The following is a 21,706-nucleotide window of genomic DNA, read 5'->3' as shown; positions in this document are numbered from 1 at the left end:
TGTAGCATTTTGTACATTCACTTATTCAAATGCTCACTATTGCAACTGGAAGAGCAACTTTTCAACTAACACACCTGTCTTCAATTAACGGATGAAAGAAATGGTCAAAAGCTGACCCCTTACAGTTTCCCCTGAGGGTCAACTCACAAAAGGGTTTAGATTAGCTTTTTACACTATTTCACCAAACAAGTGAAATTTTAACAAACATTGCAAAAATGACAGAAAATTTTCTGAAATTTTTTTTTCTGGTCAACTTATGAGGGTTTTAGAATAGAATTTCATAATACTCCTAGAACAAATTGACTTATTTCAGTGGTCAACATACAAGATAGACGGTGGTCAAGCTACAAAGGTTTTGCTTCTTTATATTATATAGGAAAAATTCCGTTCTTGATAATTGAGGTCAACTTATGCAGGTGCCCAACTTACAAGGGTGGTCAACTTGGCAGGTTTCACTGTATTCAAATTTTTACGCCAACTAAATCTACGAAATTCTAAATGATAAAACCCGACATTTGAAGTGAATTGATTGAATAGTTCATTAAAAAATTGAAGCTTAAAATACTTCTTAGAAATGGCGATAGATGGAAAAGGTGAAATTAAGGGTAACGAGCCTATTCTATTGAGACCATGTTCTCCAAATTGCAGCTACTTTCCTTATTTTGAGGATCAAGAAGGAAAGTACGTTTTTGCATCTGATTTTAAAACTTAAAATGTCGTCTTTACAAATTAATTAGAATATTTAAGGTTCGGCTCTCGAACCATTAAGATTGAGTCCTAGAACGTGAAATGAATCTAAAGTTAATAAATTTATTTTAATAAAAATTTCTGCGTGCGGTACATTTGTATTCAGTCTTTTGTAAAAACAAGTAAGATATCGCTATGCTGATGGTCAATTATTTTATATACGTTTTGGCTGAATATATAGTCTAAGAAACCGTTTTTTATCATAATCTTGAATGAAGTGATTCAGATCGAAGTATATTTATTACTTTACGCCACTTTTACTTCACAGTCAATGCAACTTCAACTAAGCATAGAAAAGAGTCACATTTTTTTAATATTCATAAGCGGATTAGATTACATAAGCGTAAAACAGCTGGCATGCTTGTCCTGTTTTAGCATTTATCAGCTATTTGTTCAGAGGAAAATTTATAGAAAAAAAAAGAACTTAATGTGTCATCATACTATGCCGGAGTGTTTCACGTTAAACAGAATCAAGAAGAACTGGCACTAGGCCAAAAATAAATTTTAAAACTTCGCTCCTTCTCGATTTAAAAAAAAAATAATCCGAATTTTCAATTGTAATAAAGAAATTTAAAATAATATTTTTTAAAAGGAAAGAATAGGATTTTTATAATAATATCTGTGAGAGTAATTATGAAATCAAAATATTCTTAGGACGGAAAAAGAATGATTTTTAAACATTCCCTGGTATTTACATCTATTTAGCTGGTATGCGTACTCTTTACAGAACTTTTAATCCGTGGAAAACGCACAGTGCCCATAACAAAAAAGTGAACATCCTCAATATATAACAATATTCAGAGTGTTCACTTTTTTAATTTTGTGCACTTTACACATAATTTTCACAACTCTTATTTGATCTCCCGAGATGGATATGCAAACTTACGCTTTTTTAGATCTATCTTTGCGATATGTGATAGGTTTAGTTATTGAGTAAGTGAGTAATAACTACAACATTACGCTGAATTATCAAAGCAAAACATTCAAAGTAACTGAAGTCACTTAAAGTGACTTCAGTTACTTTGTCGTCATTATTAACAAAAAAAGGAAACCCCTGTTGACGTTCTCAAGTTTATCGCTACACTTAAATTCGCACCAAACCTCAGCATAGCATTAAGAATCCTACTTACATTGCCAGTCACTGTGGCTTCAGGGGAAAGAAGCTTTTAAAAACAAAAAATAATAAAAAATTATCTCAGAATGATGCAGACGCAAAATCGTCTCAATGGATTGGCAATGATAGCTATAGAACACCAAATTAGTGACAAATTAAACGGGGGGGGGGGGCAAAATTAAGGTTTTGCCTGGAGCACCAAAATGTCTAGGGCCGGCCCGTCACTTTATGTAGCATTAAAGTAGTAAAATTTATCTTATATTGGTCTACACTATGATGGAAATCGCTCGCATTTTACAGCAGAAGTTGCTAACACTGCAGCTACAGGTAAAATTTACAAAATTCTCTTTTGAACAATATAACAGACCTACGTGAAATGCAGAAAGTGCTGTTACTAACAGTTCTGGGAATAACACTGTACATTGCTGTAAATTTCACTCGGTTCTGTTTCTGACAGTGTTGTTCACTATCTGTAACAGATGTTGTCAGTATGCGAAATTTACATCAGTCAGCTGTAATATTTATAGCACTGTTCAAAACAGCATCTTTGTAAATTTTACAGCTGTTGATGGTAGCCGTGGTGTTTGCATCTTTAGTTAAGAAAAATGCATTTAAAAATACATGGAATTTTTTTAACTATGTTTATCATTTTAGTCTGTTAATTTATCTTTTCATCTGCAGGTATGATGGTTTTTGGATTTATCCTTCGCAATGTTCCTCATATAAATGTAGCGAAAGACATTCCTGAAGCATGGGCAGGGAACATAAGGTAAGAAGGTTTTTCCTAATAACAAAATCTGTTCTATTGAGGTGCATATGGTAAAATTGATTTTACTTGGATTGTGTTCATTAACCTTTTGATGCAGAATTTTTATTTAAACTTATTTTTTTTTAATGTTTTTTTTCATTATTTTATGCTCTTTTTCATTTTGTTAGTAATTTAAGTCTAAATAAGTGAAAAATATTATATTTAGCATTTTAACAATCTATGGTTCTGAAATACAGCATGAAACACCGGTGTCTTTTCCTGGGTTAAAGGTAAAATCTTCCAAACACACCTCACTTACAAATAATAATTTTAAATTTTGCACTTGTTTACTTAGCAGAAATTTGCAATAACAGCATAAATTTTTTTATATTTCAACCAATATTGTTCTTGAAAAAAATTGCTGCAGAATGATTCAGTGGTGAATGGGTGCATTAATAAAGAAAACATATTTAATAACAAACAAATTTAATAATAAAAGCAATAAAAAATAAGATGCGAAATGGGGCTCTCCAATGAGCCATCCAATTCAATCCATTGCCTGCCACATAAGTGATTACAGAATTATTTTTGAGTAATTACAACGCCCTCTTCTGGTCAGGCAGAAATTTGTAACAGCTGTTATTTAGCTCTCAGAGAAACAGTTATTCATCATTGACATTTTTTCAATTTACAACGTCAATTATTGATAAGCTTTTGAATATGAATGAAAAAAAAAATTCAAACTACGTTTTTTTGGATTTTTTATTTTGGTACAAATATAATTCCGATAATCTAACAAATTTTTTTACAAACAATTGTTTGTTAATGTAATTTTGTTATTTTTTACTCCTTGTTTATGTCCACTTAAAACTGAACATTGTATATGGATTAATATTTCCAATATAGCCATATGTAACAACAACATAATTTTGCTTGTAATTAGAGTGTCTGAAAAAAAATTGGACACCGGTATACCATCTGCGTAAAAGGGTTAATGGAATTACCATTATTTTGGCTTAAACTTATTTTTTACACTGCTGTGTTTCTAACCAGTCAAATGAATTTTGTGAGCCATTATCTCACTTTTTACTAGATGAAAAAGTAGCATTTGTTTAATTTGTTGAAAAATTTAAATGAAAATATTGGAAAGTTTTTATTTGAAGCAATTCTGTTTTTTAATACATTTATTTATTTTATTTTATTTCAGAAATCTCGCTCTCATCTTCATTCTTCTACGAGCTGGTCTCGAAGTGGATTCTGATATTTTAAAGAATAATAAAAACACTTGCTTTAAAGTGATACTCATACCATTCGTTTGCGAAGTCGTTGTTGGATCTGTTGCTGGCCACTACTTATTAGAAATGCCTTGGATATGGAGTTTTCTTCTAGGGTGAGTTAATAATTTACATTAACACCCTTAACACGTTGAATGCCACACTAATTTTACATGGCTTGATAGTCTGGCCAAAATGATTTTCTCGATATGTATTGCTTTAATTTCTTCAAACCATTTTAGTAACTGTCATGCCTCCATGTTGTGATGGCGCTGTCATCAAGGTAGATGTTTTAAAAAAGACAGAGGAGGGAATGCTCCGATTGAGAACGGATGTGAATTGTTTAGGTGTCTTGGTTATATTAATTTTCTTCAAACTTCATCTTTTACCATTGTTAATAAATATTTCTTTGTGTTTTTGGGAAGCATCTGAGTGAAGAAGGGAAAAGGAGGAAAAATGTGCGTAATATCACAGTAACGATAATATAAAAAAATTAAAAGCATTAAAAATTTACTCGAATTATGTGTTTCTAATAATATTGGTTTCGCCGGTCACCGGTGACCCCCGTGGCGCTACGAACAAACTCTGCCGGTCACCGGTGATCCCCATGCCATTCAACGTGTTAAACAACTGAAGCGCGCTTCTTTGATTAGATTTCTTTGAACTCGTCCGATCGCTTTTCCTTTGTTTTGTGTTTATTCGAGATATTGGTCATGAATTGTAGAGCTGTAAACTTCATGGTCCTCATGGCCTACAAATAGTGGTCGTAGGGAGACTTGACTTAAAATATAAGCAATCATTCGATATGAGTCAATCGAATAATCGAGAAAAAAAATTATGTTAAATTTATAATTTTTCCAGGTCGATGTTATCAGCTGTTTCCCCAGCTGTCGTTTTGCCTGTTATGCTCAAAATGATGAAAAAGGGTTTTGGAATGGCAAATGGAATTCCGACAATGGTCATTGCCGTAGCTGGAATCGACGATGTTTTGGCTCTCACAGCTTTTGAGATTCTACTGGGAGTTACATTTGCTACAGGTAGGTATTACTGCTCAATCACAAATTTATATTAATTCTGTAATCTCTCAAGGTACTGAGCCTAATTTTACATTTTCTTCGCATTGAAATTTTTTGAACGGAAAAATGACGCAATTTGGGGTTCTTCTTGCATTTTCAAAAATAATACTCAATTTTTGAAGTTCGAAAGATGCTAATTTAAAAAGCAATTCCATTGAAAACATTATATTGCAAACTAATGTTGATAATTGTATTTATATAATTTGTGTTAAGAGTAAATATATCAGTTTCAAAATACTTTCCGGTTATTTATTTTTCTTCAAATTTTGAGCAAATTTTTCTTCAGAAAAAGATTTGAGCTTGAAGAGCCAATTTGTTTTTAATATTTTTTACCAACTAAATTACTATTTGTAGCATCTCAGAGAGTAAAAATAAATTTCTAAAAATGTTATGGCACTAATAAATTTAAATGTGCATGAGTGCATGCGTGGTTTGTTTTAAATCACTGTCACTAAGTCATCAAAAAAAAAACATGCCTAAACATCGGGTATACAGTTTAAAAGTCTTAAAATAGGTTTCTCGTGTACATATAAATCACTTCCAGCAAGATTTATTACCATTGAAGGCGTCACAGTAGCTTTTCCCAGAAATTTTTATTTCGAACCTTTCTGGAATTTTGTCAATTGTTCCAAACTGAACTGCGATGCCTCAGGAGATAGAGCGTTCACCTTCCAATGAGGTGAACTGGTTTCGAATAGCAGCGATGTCTGGTTGATACGAATTCCGCATCCGCCTTGCACCGACCACAGTGCTGACGTAAAATATCCTCACTGGTAGACGGATCATGGGTTAGAGTCCCCTTGCCCTCAGGCTAACCANAGATAGAGCGTTCACCTTCCAATGAGGTGAACTGGTTTCGAATAGCAGCGATGGCTGGTTGATACGAATTCCGCATCCGCCTCGCACCGACCACAGTGCTGACGTAAAATATCCTCAGTGGTAGACGGATCATGGGTTAGAGTCCCCTTGCCCTCAGGCTAACCAAGGAAGGCTCTCGTCTTCCTCTCCATGTAGCGCAAATAAGGGTTAATTCCATCAAAAAGTCCTCTACGAAAACAAATTTCTCCCAATACTTTATCCTGTAGTTCCCTTGTCTTCTGGATTAGGCTCAAAATTACAAGACTGCGAAGTTGAACATTAGTAGTCGTAAACCCGAAAATTGGATCGACTGTTCAAAGACGGTTATAATGTGAAATAAAATTAACCGAGTGAAATAAACTTTCGGGCACATCCTGCATTAGGTTTTTTAAATCTCTTATGCTTATAATTTTTTTTGTTCTTCTAAAATGTTTTTATTTTGCTTTATAGTTTTTAACTCGCTTAATAAAATTATCAGAAATATTATTAACATAATTGCTGGAAAAACTATTCTATTTCCAGGAACTTTAGCATGGACTGTCGCTCAAGGTCCTGTGGAAATCGTAGTTGGTATTTCATATGGTATCATTGTTGGGGTCATATTTTGGTATGTGCCCAACCCAGAGGAGGCAAGTATTTTTTTTATGTAGTATTGTTCTTATCTTTTTGTATGATTAAGATTGTAAAAGTAAAAATAAATGACAAAAAATACAAAATTTAGAATTATTTCGCCTCTTGTAGAAATGAGAAGGTTTTATGAAGATTCCTTTTTTAAAAACTTCAAAGTCACCAAGACATTTCTAAATATGCAATATGCGTTTTTTTTTGTGGAAAGCATGAGAAATTCCATTGTCTCCTGACTCTCAATAAGTAAGTAATAAAACAACTGAGCACATACAGTCCTCTAATTTTAGAATACAATGTACCAGGTACGAAGTAACAAAAAATATTAGGCTAAATTGAATTCAAATACTGGACCTGAAATATTACTGTAGCTATATTACTAAGCTATAGGAGCAGTAATAGTCATTTGTAGCTAGCTGTATTGGAATAGCTGGTAAGATATAATAGCCAAATTTAATATAACCCTTGGTGAAAATATTGAGGAAAATTTTTCCTATAGTAGTTTATATTTTTATTATTTTTCTACACAGCATTAAGTAAGAAGTTCTATGACTTTTTCTTTCTACTATTTAAATTTGATCTATTTATTTATTTTTTTCAGAAAAGTAAATCAACATTTCGCTTCATGATGTTGGTCTTTGCAGCCATGTGTGTTTTCTTTGGAAGTCAAGCTTTAGGTGCTGGGGCTGCCGGAGCCCTTGGGTGTATATGCCTCCCCTTTACAGCTGCCATACGATGGAAGAAAAAAGATTGGGATGATGAAGATGTAAGTACTTATAATGGATAGAGTTTTTCAATTTAATTCCTTGTAAACCGTTATATTTAAATTATCGGAAATTGGGGTTCGTCTTTTTTCTTCTGGACAAAAGAATTTTTCCCCATTATTGCAAAATCCTTAAGTGTGGCATATGAACTAAAGAAGAAATGATAAGGACTAACAAGATACTCAAATTGTCAAAATAATGAGAATAGAATGAGAGTCTGAAAATAATGAGGCTGAATTGAGCCACTGAAAATACTAAGGCTTACGTTATGTTCGACGTATTTTACTTGCAAAATTTGAATAATTTTTTCTATTATTTAAATATCTTAAAGTAAGGATTTTATATTAAAGAATTAAAAGGGTTCCTTGGGTTATTCATCCACTTTTCCTTCGAGGTAAATATCTTCCTTACCTGTACTATGCATGATTCTTTATCGCCTTACGAGATCATCGCCAACAAAACCAATAATTTTTATTTTTTGAAATGCCGGATGCTATTTAAGCAAAGTATGAAATAATCATCCTGATGAGGTTATTATGTAAATGATGTACATGTTACTGTGAATGACTGAAATCGGTGGTTCTTGACTTTCAACGGTGAATGTTGACAATCAAATTAGTCGCTTTGGTGAATGTCCGAAATATTTATTACTTCCGATTTGATATTAATTTATTCGTGGATATAATTACATTTATTCGATATTTTAATACTTACTGACGATAGATTAGAACAAACATCAGTGTAGGGTATACCGGGCAAATGTATACCGGGCAATGGCACTTGACCATTAAAAAACATCAGTGTTGGATATACCGGGCAAATGTGTACCGGGCAATGGCACTTAACTAGACCTAGTATGAATAGACCTCTGGTAAATGTCCAAAATATATACTAGGTCTAGTGCCACTTTTGCTATAGATTAAATATTTAAAAAAATTAAACAAAGCGTTTGAATCAATTTTAAACTGATAACGAAATTATTGATTTAAAATTAAAAAAATAATAATAAAAACTGCGCCAGATAAGAGTAATTGAAAGTAGTTGCTTTATAAAGCGCATGTGCGGAAAAAAAATTTAAAAAAAAGTTATCCACGTGCATCTAAAAGTGGATGAATATCCCAAGACACCAATTAAAAGTTGGCTAATATGAAATAATGTGTTGTGTTGTTTTATCCCACTTAATAGACCGTAATATCTAAATAAAGTCCATGAATTCATGCGATTTCAAATTAAGAAGATCCACTTCAGGACTGAACAGTTGGTTCTTCTGGCACCTGATGCAGGTTAAAATGTGAGAAGGAGCTGCTTGGCCACATTGCATTTAGCTTAGGCGACATGGGTGAAAGTACATTTGGAATTTTTACTCCTGGTAGGACGATCCAAGACGTGAAAGGCCATTCCTTTAAGCTCAACTAAAACAATGCACACAGAGGCAAAGTCAGACTTCAACTGATATGTGCCTCAAAATTTCCATTTTGTAGATGCACCCTTTGCCACGATTCGTCAGTTAAATATGAAACAGTAAATATGTAAATAGCATTGATCAGCATTTCTGTACGTTTAGTACATGGTTTATGAGCTTATTGGCCAAATAATAAACAGTGCATATAGCTAATATAATCGAAGATTTTAATTTGTATAGCTTTATTTTATAAATAGACACGAAAGAAGGAATAAAAGCAAAGAAAAAGTTTTTATTTTATTTTCCTCAGATTAAACAGATAAAAATTAAAAGTAAAAGTTTTATCTCATCGTATAGTTGTAGTCGCATATCCTATCACTGGCCCTGCCTAAATTCATTGAACGAAATAATAATGTGAAGGTCCTGTATTGCTGTGAAAAGTTTGAATTTTGCAGTTATATATTTTTAGGGCAAAATTTAAAAAAAGGGAAGAAATTGTATTTAAAGCAATTTACGTATTGTGACATAAAATGTCATTTTCATCTTTACTTAGCATATTTAAACTCTGACTTTCGAACTATTAAGAGTGCATCGTAGAAAGAGAAAATCCGATCATTCGACCAAATTTATTCAGAGTGTTCCTTTTTTTTTAACATGACTATAAATAAAGCAAAAGTTGTATGTGATTATGCTGCGTCAAAATAACGATAAAAAGTAAACAATAGTAAGCACCCAAACGGTTTTGGATCTATGTCTCTACACAATGATATGTGAATAAAAGCGAAGAAACAGATGATCCTGTTGCTTCTGTACCTGAATTGCCGTCTGCAAGAGGGTACACTTGTATCCTTATGAAATCAAACATACTAAAAATTATATTTTGCTTTTAACTGTAATTAGTTATTTTAAGCTAGGTGACCAGCTGGTTCACCTACTCGAGCAGATTCGCGGCTTCAAATTGATTCCGTTTCATTCGGCAGCATTACTCTGAATCTATGGCATCGGTATTTTAAAAACAAATTACTGGGATAAAATAAAAATCGCGGTTGCTTCCTCTTCATATTAGCCTACACCAGTGTTTCTTAAACTTATGACTTTTGTGTACCCCTTCTATTTATTTTTGTAACGCTGTGTATCACTAATAAAAAAATGAATGTATTTTCTGCTATAAAAAATTGCACAAAAGTTAAAAATCACATTTGGTTGTTGACACCACTAATTATTAACGGTTAACTGTGCAAAAAATAGCCAATAGAAAAATATGTAATTACAAATTTTAATCGCTAGCTTTATTTTTAAATAAAAGTTTTTGAAATTTCTGTTTGTTGCAAGATATTTCGCATAAGAACGCGTACTCTCGCTGAACTGTTCCCGTACCCCTGGGGGTACACGTACCACACTTTGGGAAACACTGGCCTACACCAACACAAACTCACTGCTTCATGGCTCCACAATATCCCTGCTACTTTTGGAAGCATTTATTTTTGCATTATTTTAGTCGATACATTTCTATAATGAGAAAGTATTACTTTTTTAAAAAAATATTTTAATTTCTACTTAAGTGCTACTTCTTTATTTATACTCCGTTTTGCTTGGCGTTATTCACTTGAGGGAGGGGTGTAACAGCGAATCTATACGTTCAGAAATATTTTGACCAGGACATTGTCCTTTTAGCATCAATATTTGAAGATGAGCTACCGAAAAAAACACCCACTATACTACCTGTTCGTAGCAAAATCTTCAAGCAAAATTTGGTATTTGGATAAGCTGATGCAAGAGGAAAAATTAAAACTAAAATATTGTCCAATAATAAAAATATGTAAATAAGTTATATTGAAAAGTATTTTCAATATTTTCTGACAATATATCGCGATAATTATTCCTATATCACCCAGCATTAGTGATCTCTTCCATCTTTGACCCTGTGCGCAAGTATCACGGAGAAAATCAAAATTTTTTATATTTTTAAAAATTAGTTAAAAATCGTACTATAATTATTCGTATTTACTTTTCTTTCGAATCTTAAAGGAAAGTTCATTGCTTATGTTTATCTTAATTCGAAGTTAATATCTATTATATATTCATGGATGTCACTACGTTAAAATTTCGAGAAAAAAAAAAGATGACGAAAAAGAGGGGTTTCTAAAATTTATTTTTTATAATATCTTAATGTCTCTTTTATAATATCTTACTGATTTATATTATCTTTTATTTTTCAAAATCAGTGAACGTCCTAGCAGCGTTCTTAGGCGTTTTTCTTTACTTCCAGAATCCCGTGGGTGATGCTTTATCATTTGTTTGGAGGATTATTGAACCTTTTCTCTTTGGATTAATTGGTTCAGAGATTAGGATAGATTACTTGCAACCAGAAACTGTAGGTAGGAATTTTTGTTTTAAAAATTCTGTTTTATGTTATTTTTCTTTTAAATTCTTTTTTCACTGTGAAATTTTCAATTTCAAAGAAAACCATTTATATAAACTGCAAGTTTGTCTGAATTTTGAGGCATTGAAGTGGCGGACAGTATTTTACTTTTGGCAGTTATTTGCCAAATGATAGCAATTTTAATTACTATTATTTAAATAAAATACCTGATAAATAATTATTAAACACAGTACAACTATTCTTAAAATATTTACTCTTCAATTCTAACGTAATTAGGTGTGTATAATAACGCTTAGAAACTAATTAGACACAACTTCTATAATAAATGTTTTAACGTTCCTTCAATTTATTATAAGAATAAGGTTGCTACGTAAATAAGATATTTAATTCTTGTAAATAAAGATCTTAATTCCTACTTAAGCAATAATGAACTAAAACTAACTTCCTAAGAATAGAAAGATATTTTGTTTCTTCCTTTTGTAATAATTAATAAAGAGGATTTCGAAGCGTTAATTGCAGTTTTCGATAGTTGGAATATTCTTTTTGATGTTGCTTATAGTTCTATAGGGACAGATGGATCTGCTCAGGATGGCAGTATCATCAGCATAAAGTGCTGTAATGATATTGTTATTATCGGAAAGATTTGGAAAATCTGTACAACAAATTAGAAATGAAACTGGCCCTAGCATAGAGCCTTGCAGGACACCCACCTTAATTTTTATTTTGGTTGAATTTTGCATTATTTACTTTGATGTTGAAGGTTCATTCCTAAAATATATATTTAGAAATAGTATTAAATCATCAGGAATTTTATATTTAATTAGTTTGTGGATTAGTCGCTGATGCCAGACTCGGTCAAGGGGTTTGGCCACAAATAGCATCAGAAGTGCGGTGGCCTCTTTGTTGTAAAATCCTTGTGAAATATTTTCCATAGTTCTAACCAGTTGTTTTGTAGTTGAGAAATTCTCTCTGAAACCAAACTGTTAATTTGGAAGGAAGACTAAACACTTTACTTTACTACTTGACTAGACTTACACTTTAAACACAAACCTATGTTGCAGTCAATAATTCGGCAAAATCTATATTGCAATTAATAATTCGGCAAGATGGTGAGCACTCGCGTATAAATTTCCATCTTAATTCATTTCTAGTCCCAAAAGCATGTGGAAATAGTTATAAATTGTTCATTAAATGTTATCATTTGACAAAAGATTTCATTGTTTGGTTTTTATTTAAGTTGAGCACTCTTGATGTTTTCTGTTGCATTAAAATTGTGCTACTTTGTTAATTAATAACCATCTTTAATATGGGCACAACCATAATTCAAAAAAATTCTAATATTTTTAGGTCTAGGGTTAGGAACCATGTTCGTTGGATTAGCTTCCAGAATGATTGGTTCGATGTTTGCTGCTTACAGTGCCGGCCTTACCCTCAAAGAGCAAATTTTTATCACATTCGCTGGCATGCCAAAAGCTACTGTTCAGGTAATGTCGAATAATTGAATTTTACATTTATTCCATTTAGCTTTCTACTATTGACTGTTCCGTAATGACGCGTGGTTTTTCTAGTTTTGTTTTTCATCTTTATATTCCAAAGGCAAATTTGCGTATTTATTTATTTATTTTTTTTTTTAAAATCGATTTCGTTATTTTTAGTCTCGTCTGGAAGAATCTTAAGAATAGTCGCAGGCATAAAACAAGTTGATTTTTTTTCATTTTTTATAATTTTTGAACCTAATGAAATCTTTTACAATTATCAATTTAATTTTACAGGGCAGATAATTCTTTGTTTATCTAGCACATACAATTTAAAATTATAGTTTTGTTTCCGATTTAAGACAATCAAACTGCGCTGCTTTTCTTAGTAAACAAGCTTCGAATTACACCTTTTTTAAATAATGAAGGGTTTCAAATTACGTTATACAATAAAATTAAATTGAACCACGTTATCGTTCAAGGTACTCTTTACATTACTCAACATGTATTTTAACTATGGACTGAAATGGTTTATGCTTTCTTTATTTACAGTTTTAGCTAATTTGAAGATATTGTGGTTCAATCATGAACAGAAAATTTAAATGAATTTTACTTAACACACCGTTTGACAAAAAGATGTAAATATTTGTATTCGATTTTATTTTACGTTTTGACTAGTTGTAATTTGCAGCTAAATACTAATTTACCTAATTTATTAGGAGAAAAAAGTCAAAATTTCCCAATCAAAATATAATCTAAACTTGGGACGAATTAACCTTATCTAGAAACCTTAGTTTTTAAATGGTTGCATAAAGTTTAATAAAAATGAACTGTTGCAAAACACAAATATTAATGATTTATTCTTTGATACATCATTAATATTTGTTTTAACAAATATTTGTGTTCCAAGTATGCATCTGAAGAATGTATTCTTAAATGCATAATTAAAATCGCAAAATAGCTTGTTTCAAAAGAGTATCTTCCACCGTCAGGCAGTAGGTTAAAAAAAAACATCCTTCTCCTGTTTGATAAGAGAAAGTTCCTATGTACCAAAATGTTAAGTTTTGTGTGTAATTATATTTATGGTGCGAATAGAAAATCAAAATAAATTGCATTTGATAGTACAGTGAAACCTGTATAAGTGACCACTTGGCTACAAAATAGCTTGTGACCAAAAATGACCACAAAATAGCTTGTTTCAAAAGAGTATCTTCCACCGTCAGGCAGTAGGTTAAAAAAAACATCCTTCTCCTGTTTGATAAGAGAAAGTTCCTATGTACCAAAATGTTAAGTTTTATGTGTAATTATATTTATGGTGCGAATAGAAAATCAAAATAAATTGCATTTGATAGTACAGTGAAACCTATATAAGTGACTACTTGGAGTGCATTACTTTAATGCAGCTGTATCCAAATGGTGTACCGCGGAAACCTAGGGTTCCGTGGAAGAGTTAAGGGGCTTCGCGAGTTAGTACTTTTTATAACCAGTGATGAGCTTTGAAACCTCTGATTATATTTAGATTCAACCTATAATTCCTGATTTATTTAATCTTACAGTTGCCTTTATGAAATCATTTCAAGCAAAATGCCATTTTTTTAAAAGAAAAAATATTTTTAATTACTATATATTGAGCAAATTTTATATACATACACAAGCATTTATAACATATTACATTAGTATTTCTTATCGCGATTTTCAAATCAAAATAATACAATTTCATGAAGAAATGTTTTCCTAATAACTTGATAATTTAGTTTATAGCAGCCATTTATTCGAATATATTCATTACGAAGCAAACCAAAATTCTGTTTATTTTTAAATTTTTTACTTATGTATATACACCAGAAACATATTCATAACTAGACTAGATATAGCACAAGGACTGCAAATTTAATTTCCAGACATATAACCTAATTTAAGATTATTAATGAAAAAAAAATATTCATTGCCTTAAATATTTTGAAAATAGTCTTTTATAGGTTATAACGTTTACAATTAACTTAAACTTTATTTATAAAGTTAGAGTTCCGTCGAAAGAAAGTTGATAATTAAGGGTACCGTAGCAAGTAAAAAAAAATTATAATTATGTTTAATTATATTTAAAATAAAATATATATTAATTAGATTTAAAGTTAATTATATTTACGTTAAAATTTTTACACATGCATTTAAAAGCAAATGGATTGGTTAAAAAAAAAAGATATATAATTTGTAAATGATGCATGCTAGTTATTTATTACAATTTCTTAAAACATCTGTACTCAATATACAAATAAAAATCTTGACGTTTTCTAATTATATTTGTCTTTAACATTTTAAAATTTATTTTGCTATACTTACAAAACTCTTTAATAGTTTTCCGATGAGGTTAAATAAAAAAGGAGTTTAGGTTAGCTTTTATTACTTTTTCTCAACTTTGGGGAAATTTCAATACTTAACAGCAAAGAAAGTTTTTCCTGGAATGCTTATGAAAGGTTTAGAAATCAATAACAATCCTAGACAAATTTAACCTAAGTTAGTTAACATACAAGATTGACGAGTGGTAAGATGCAAAGGTACCTTTTATTATAGGATAAATTCAGCTTTTGTTAATCGAGGTTAACTTAACGGGTTTCACTGTAGTATTAAGTTTTGTCAAAATCGTCGTTAATAAGATTATCATTTAAAACTTTGGCAAAAGATTGAAAATGAATGTGTATTACAACTTCTGAAGGATTGTTGCTCTCTCCTATGTGCTCTTTGATTTGTCATGGGGTAACTGGATAGAATCAGATGCCTTTCCTCTGAACTACTTAAACGACATGGGTAAAACAAAGTGATTGGATGATCAGAGTTTTAACTCTAACTGTCAGACAAGGTTAATGGAGTAAGATGGAATTAATTAAATAAATCTACTCTGTTCTTCCTTGCTCTGATAGTACCTTATCCAACATTGATTCTAAAGAGGTCTACTTCATGGATATCGTCTTCATCAGACTCTATGTTGCATGCTGTTTAAGACGCTTCCTTAAAAAAAGTATCCAATACCAAAGGTTTATAGCTGACTATGTATGTAGGCATTTTTTTTTCTCACCCTGATTCTGCGGTTTTAGGGAAAAACTTAATCACAGACTTTGTTTTTTCAATTAAAGTTAAATTTCATATTCTCATTTTTTTTCTATTTTTATCTGGCAATTCAGCGGAAATGGATTCTGATGGAAGCTAAAAAATTATTAGTATAAAAGAATAAGATTTAAAATTTTCAAGCTCTATTTTTTTTCTCTTAAATTTGAAAATGTCAGATAATTTAGTTTCTCCTAAAAACCTCAGAATTGAGCTGTTTTAAACATTGCTTAAATGAGTGTCTTTTTACACATTTCTATAAATAAAATTGTGTTTTTCAATAAATTAACAGAAACATAATGGTTTAATTAAAGGGTTAAGTATTTTTGACGAATCTTCCTTACATCTTTATTTTGCCATGCATCCAGCAAAGCTTTTTCAAATTCTGATAACCTGTAGTAAAACATCAAAGCATAACTTTTAATATTCAAAAATTAAGTTAAATGAATGAAAAAAAAAATGGTATGTTCAAGAGAAAGAAAAAATCATTTTTCTCAGCAACAACCAAATTTCCCACATATAGGATCCACTGTTCTGTGAAAGTTATGCTTTTTAGGGCAATATAATAGCATTAATATTTGATATAGTTGCATAATAATAGGTTAATTTACTGTATAAATCTATATACTGTATATTGCCACTATATATTGATTGCAGACTTTTCATAATTCTGCTCAATTAAAAATTTTTTATAGTACACTAATATTACCTAAAAAACCTATCAAATTATCTACAATAAAATATCAAACATGTTATCAACGTCGTGTAAATAAAATAATAAACATACATATTAATAATTAATGCTGATTTAATATAAATTTATCAAAAGTGCAGTTGTTAATGTTTTTCAACTTTTCTTATCACTTGTGCAAATTTTGTTTTGTATAATTCTTTTTAATTTAGTCTTACTTAAGTTAAAAAATGGACAAATTATGTTTCCCATAGGCTGCCATAGGTCCAGTTCCATTAGCAATGGCTAGGAAATTTCAACTGGGATCTGAAATTGAACAGTATGGTATTGAGGTATGTTTGTAATCCTAGTGATTATAATATTGTTAAAATATTACTTTTATTTATTTTTTAATAGAATGAAGATTTAAATTCCTATAATTAATCACGATTAATTTATAGGAATTTAAATCAAATCACATGTTAAAATAGCAAGTTCTACATTTCTCTCTAAAATATATTAACTAATTTACTGTTCGCAATATGAAAAATATGTGCTAAGAGACACTTTAACCTGTGACAAGATTAAAAAATCGCATTTTTTATACTATGACTAACTATTTAAATTCTTTTCAATGCTGTTAAAATATTTTTTACTGTGTAGCATAAAAGAATTAAAAATAAAAAAAGAATTTGAAGAGAAATAATTATGTAGAATACTTTGCAACTTTAAATGCTATGACTAAAAATTGTAATATAAATGTACTAGAATAAATGGAAGGAAATAAAGAGTTTAAGCTGCAAAGAAAACCGATTTGTAAACATCTATCAAAATGGTCCGGATAAAAACTTGTGGCCATGATAAAATCTTAATTTTATTTATTTTCCTGAAAAAAAAACACATTTTATTAAATGTATCTAATAATTCAACGAAGAAAGATAAACAGAAAATAACTTTAATGCTCAAATTACAAAATCATCTCATAGATTGTTAAAAAGGAGTTAGTTTATTGCTGATAAGATCATTTTATGACGATCAAATTTTGGGAGCTGATTTAAAATAAATAATTTAAAAATTTTAAATATGAAATCATAAACATCAAACAAAAGATTTTCGGAATTTTTTTTTCCCAACAGCTTTATTGAGTACTTAATTGATTCAAGTAATATTTTTAAATTTCATTTATGAGTTAACAATGAGTGCCTAGTGTTGAAAAATGTTCCAAAAAAGTTTAAATTTAATATACATCACAAATACTTACTTTTGAAACAACCTAGTACTTAGTTTTGCATAAGGCATAAATTTAATAATTTTTAAACATTAAAAATAATTTTTAAAGAAAAAAACATATTTAACAGTACAAATCAAAAACTTTCAAAGAATGTTAAATCCACTAATATTAGATTCAGAAACTAGGAAACCATTCCCACTGCTTGCAGTTCAACTGGTATGTCTGATTAGTATAAATCAGACATTCAATGACCAATATATATTGACCAATACATTTCAATGAAACATCAAGCCTGATATTGCTCTACAAACATAGTTATATAATCGAATGTAGCCATATAATATTTTCCAAAAATGAAAATACATTAATTAACTCTTAGATGTTCACACCAAGAGAAAAAGCAGACTGCACAGTCTTAACACTTTGATCAATTTAACTCTTTACCAATGGCAGAAGTGTTGACTACTTAAAACGTGTCCTTCTGAAATACACTCCCAGAAATATCATCACGAGCAATAAATAATTTGATTGTAAAATCTAAATATTTTGCAGATTCTCACTGTAGCAGTTCTTGCAATACTTATCACTGCACCGCTGGGAGCAACAGCCATAGCTGTGTTGGCCCCCAGATTACTAGAAGCACCAGAACCAGCTAACAAATTAGATGGAAAAATAAACATAGAAAACAAAGAAAGTACAAGCATCACCATGTATGGAAGTGTACACACAGCTAACTCATCCAAAGAAGATGGTAAAGTTTCAACCATATTTAAGGAAACAACTCAAGATGCCAGGCTATGACATTAGCCACCGTTACCTCTAAAGTACCTCCGAGAACATTCATAGCACAGATTCACAAAACAAGTTGCATTCATAAAGTATATGCTATCTAGTTTGTGCATTATTACTTCATACTGAATATAGATTTCATATGCATTAGAAACTCATTCTTATTATAGATTTATATGTATCGAATTTTATTTTCCAAGATCAAATATAAATTGAAATTTGAAATATGCTTTAAAGATTCTTTTATTTATTTTACAAGGACATATAAAGGCATGGACAGATAAAATTTAACTAAGAACATCATAATAATCAAACTCTTCCCAATATGTTTTCAAAAAAGAAAGATAGCAATCTTAAAATAACTAATATTACTGCCTGGAATATGCCTTTTTAAAATATAAATTGCATTTTCTTGAAATACTTTTTTAAGTCATAAAATGATTTAAAAAAAAACAACAAAAAAACAAAACACAAATTTAATCTTTAAAACGGACCATTCACAAAAGATTTTATCGTAAAGACACTGTCTTTCATTCACAAAATTAAGCCTGCCTCCCGGTGAGATCATGCAAGTTTGAATCCCAGTGATGGCTGGCACCGACCACATTGATGAGAAGAATATCTTCAGTGGTAGACGAATCAAGAGTTAGATGGATTCTTGCCGCTAGATATTAACAGTGGGAAGTTTTCCTCTACGTGTAACTGAAATGAAGGCTAGTTCCATAAAAAAGTTCTCTATGAAAGTAAATTTCTCCCAATGCTTGATTCAGGAATTTCCTTGTCTTTTAAATTGGATTCAAAATTACAACGATACAGAGTTAAAACATTGCTAGTCTTTAACTCAAAATTGGGTCAGCTGTTCAAGAATGATTATAAAAAAAAATCAAATCCAACTTTCAACGCACAAAAAAATTTTCTTTCCTAACTTTGATTAGTAAAGTTTACAAAATTCTAGCATCTTCACTTTATAAGAAACCCATTTTTTTTTCGCGAGCTAAATATTTATCCAAGATGTAAAATTTTTCAATAAATATTCTCCCACCCACTACATACATCACAGTGAGGACAGATATTGGGGGAGTGCAAAATCTGGTACACACCTTTGTTACTCACTCTGAAAAAAACTAAGAGGAGAGGAGCATTCTATTTATTCCGTTTGGTTATGAAATATCAACAACAAAATGGAGTTTAAAAACTATAACTGGTATGATTTAAAAAAACAAACAAGTAATTTAATTTTATAAAGTAAGCAAAAAAGGTGTTCTGGACTGTCTTTAATATATACTGTAAAAATCTCTTTACACACATTACAAGATCACAAATTAATATTTAATTACTAATGAACTGTCATCACTTACACTGAACTGTCATTGTGAAGAGCTGGCGTTTGAAGCCCACCTAGCTTCAGATAAATTTGTCTGGGAAGTAAAGGTCACCTGCGCACAGTGCTGACCACAATGCCACAATCAAGATGTTGGTCACGAAATTGTGAAGTCTTACCTCCACGTTTTCCCTTCCCTTGCCCACAACAAGCTGTTGCAGAAATGCTTTACTTTTACTAATGAAGTCTGTTTTCTGGCAATTACACTGATTTTCGATGTCTTTGGTCCCCACTTTCCTCAGTAATGATTTGTAACACTTCGATGGTGTTTTTGCATTTTCTCACTTAAATATTTTACTATATACTACTGTATATATATCCACCTGACGGGAACATCTGCTCCAGCACCCCAGAGCCCAAGGTCAAGAAAAATGAGGTGGGCACAGTAGACCTTGGCCCTCTATGGGCTGTCGCGCCACTGAGTTTAGTTTTATATATATATATTACAATATTATTGCATTTTGGAATTAGCTATTTTATTTTATTCNGTTTATTGAATCTGATTAGGAGCTGAAAATGGATAAAATATTTAAATACGAAACATTAATTTGAGAACTGAAATAAGAGAACATAAATTTTAAATACACTTTATTCAATGAGATATGTGAAAGACTAAGTATAAAACATCACAGTCAGGAAGGTGTAATAATATATCAGTTGAAACAGTTGCTAACAAGTTGGAAAAAAATAGATTTATAAAATGACTATCACAAATATAAGTAGAAAAGTATTATAGTGCAGCTTTGAGCAAAGTTCATGAATAACAATTTTTAAAAACAAAATAAAAATAGTAATAAAAAGATTTCTATAACATTTATTATATAAAATCAGATCTAAACTTCACGATAGAACAACTTCAATAAAACATACTAATATAAATTTTTTTTTTTTAAAAAACATTACTGATCTTAAGAAATAATAAATAAATAAAGTTTAAATAAATTGTCAATTTTGAAAAAACTAGCAAAAATAAGCACTGAAAGTAACACTGAAGCAAAAAATATTTTTTTGGAATACAATTTATAAAAAATGCTAAGCAAATATTAAACATCTATGGTAGACACAACTGGAATATAAATTAGAATACAGCAGAATCCTGACAATCTGACTCTTTGATTAGCTAATGCTCAATCATATGACTTTCAATGCACGTTAAAAGCATCCCATTATTATTGCTGATATTCTAAGTTACTGTTTCATTTTTGGACCTTATGCCAATAAACTAACTATGTTGTGATCAGATATTTGTATTTAAGAGAATGAGACACAGAAAACAAAAAAATTGCTAATAATTTTTTTCATGTTATTGTATCATTATTTATGAAAAAAAACAACAACATAAAAATGGATATTTATTAGACTTAAAAAAGATCCCAAATTAGTCAACCATTTTTAATTTCTGATTTAGTCCTGGTTCCATGCATGTCAGGTAATAGAGGCTCTACTGCAGATGTTATATATGTACTGAGTGCTTAGTTCATGAAAGGAATGCTAAAATTGGCACATTAAAATACATGTAAGTGATCCTTCATTGCAGTATTGTCTATAACACCAGAGTATATAGACATTTGAGAAGCTTTTTTTTCTATAAAGACTTTTTTTTTTCAAGCTATTTCTAATTTTTGTTGTTATTACATATATTTGAATGAAAAAAATATATATAGTTGCAGAGATTTTGTCATTGTTTTCCTTTTATGGTAACTTTTCTTTTTATGGAAATTTATAAATCGAATATTACTTTAAATTTAAAACTATTTACCAGGTTTCTTTTTATGAGAAAAAAATTGCGCACATAAAAATTTATATAATTTTTGAAATGATTTCTAATAAAATAAATAACATACATTATGATTTATGTAAAATGGGGCCTAAAAAGTTTTAATGCCTGGAGCATGTAAAATATTTGATTGATCATGAATTTTTTACCTCTACATGCTTGACTGGGCACATAAATATTGATTCAAAAATAATATAAAACAACAGCTGAGCATTTTCTAAAATTTTGATGAAAATTGCTAAGATGCTGGAAGGGGGAGGGGGCACAGAAAAACTGTACTTAAGGATGCGA

General features: G+C 30.4%; 1 protein-coding gene across 1 annotated transcript in view; it reads left to right on the top strand.

The window, feature by feature from the left end:
* Positions 1 to 18,486, top strand: part of LOC107443022 (sodium/hydrogen exchanger 9B2) — a gene marked incomplete in the record, with an annotated part of 45,853 nt that extends 27,367 nt beyond the window's left edge. The window contains 9 exon segments of the mRNA XM_043051500.2: positions 2,543 to 2,630; positions 3,817 to 3,999; positions 4,745 to 4,920; positions 6,340 to 6,446; positions 7,043 to 7,207; positions 10,877 to 10,985; positions 12,338 to 12,474; positions 16,513 to 16,590; positions 18,021 to 18,486. Coding sequence (XP_042907434.1) covers positions 2,543 to 2,630; positions 3,817 to 3,999; positions 4,745 to 4,920; positions 6,340 to 6,446; positions 7,043 to 7,207; positions 10,877 to 10,985; positions 12,338 to 12,474; positions 16,513 to 16,590; positions 18,021 to 18,269 — 1,292 coding nt within the window.
* Between the last annotated feature and the right edge of the window lie 3,220 nt (positions 18,487 to 21,706).

The sequence above is a fragment of the Parasteatoda tepidariorum genome, chromosome 3, assembly GCF_043381705.1.
Source record: "Parasteatoda tepidariorum isolate YZ-2023 chromosome 3, CAS_Ptep_4.0, whole genome shotgun sequence".
Lineage (NCBI taxonomy): Eukaryota > Metazoa > Arthropoda > Arachnida > Araneae > Theridiidae > Parasteatoda > Parasteatoda tepidariorum.
The sequence above is the reverse complement of the archived record's forward strand: the minus strand, read 5'-3'. Positions and strand labels throughout refer to the sequence as shown.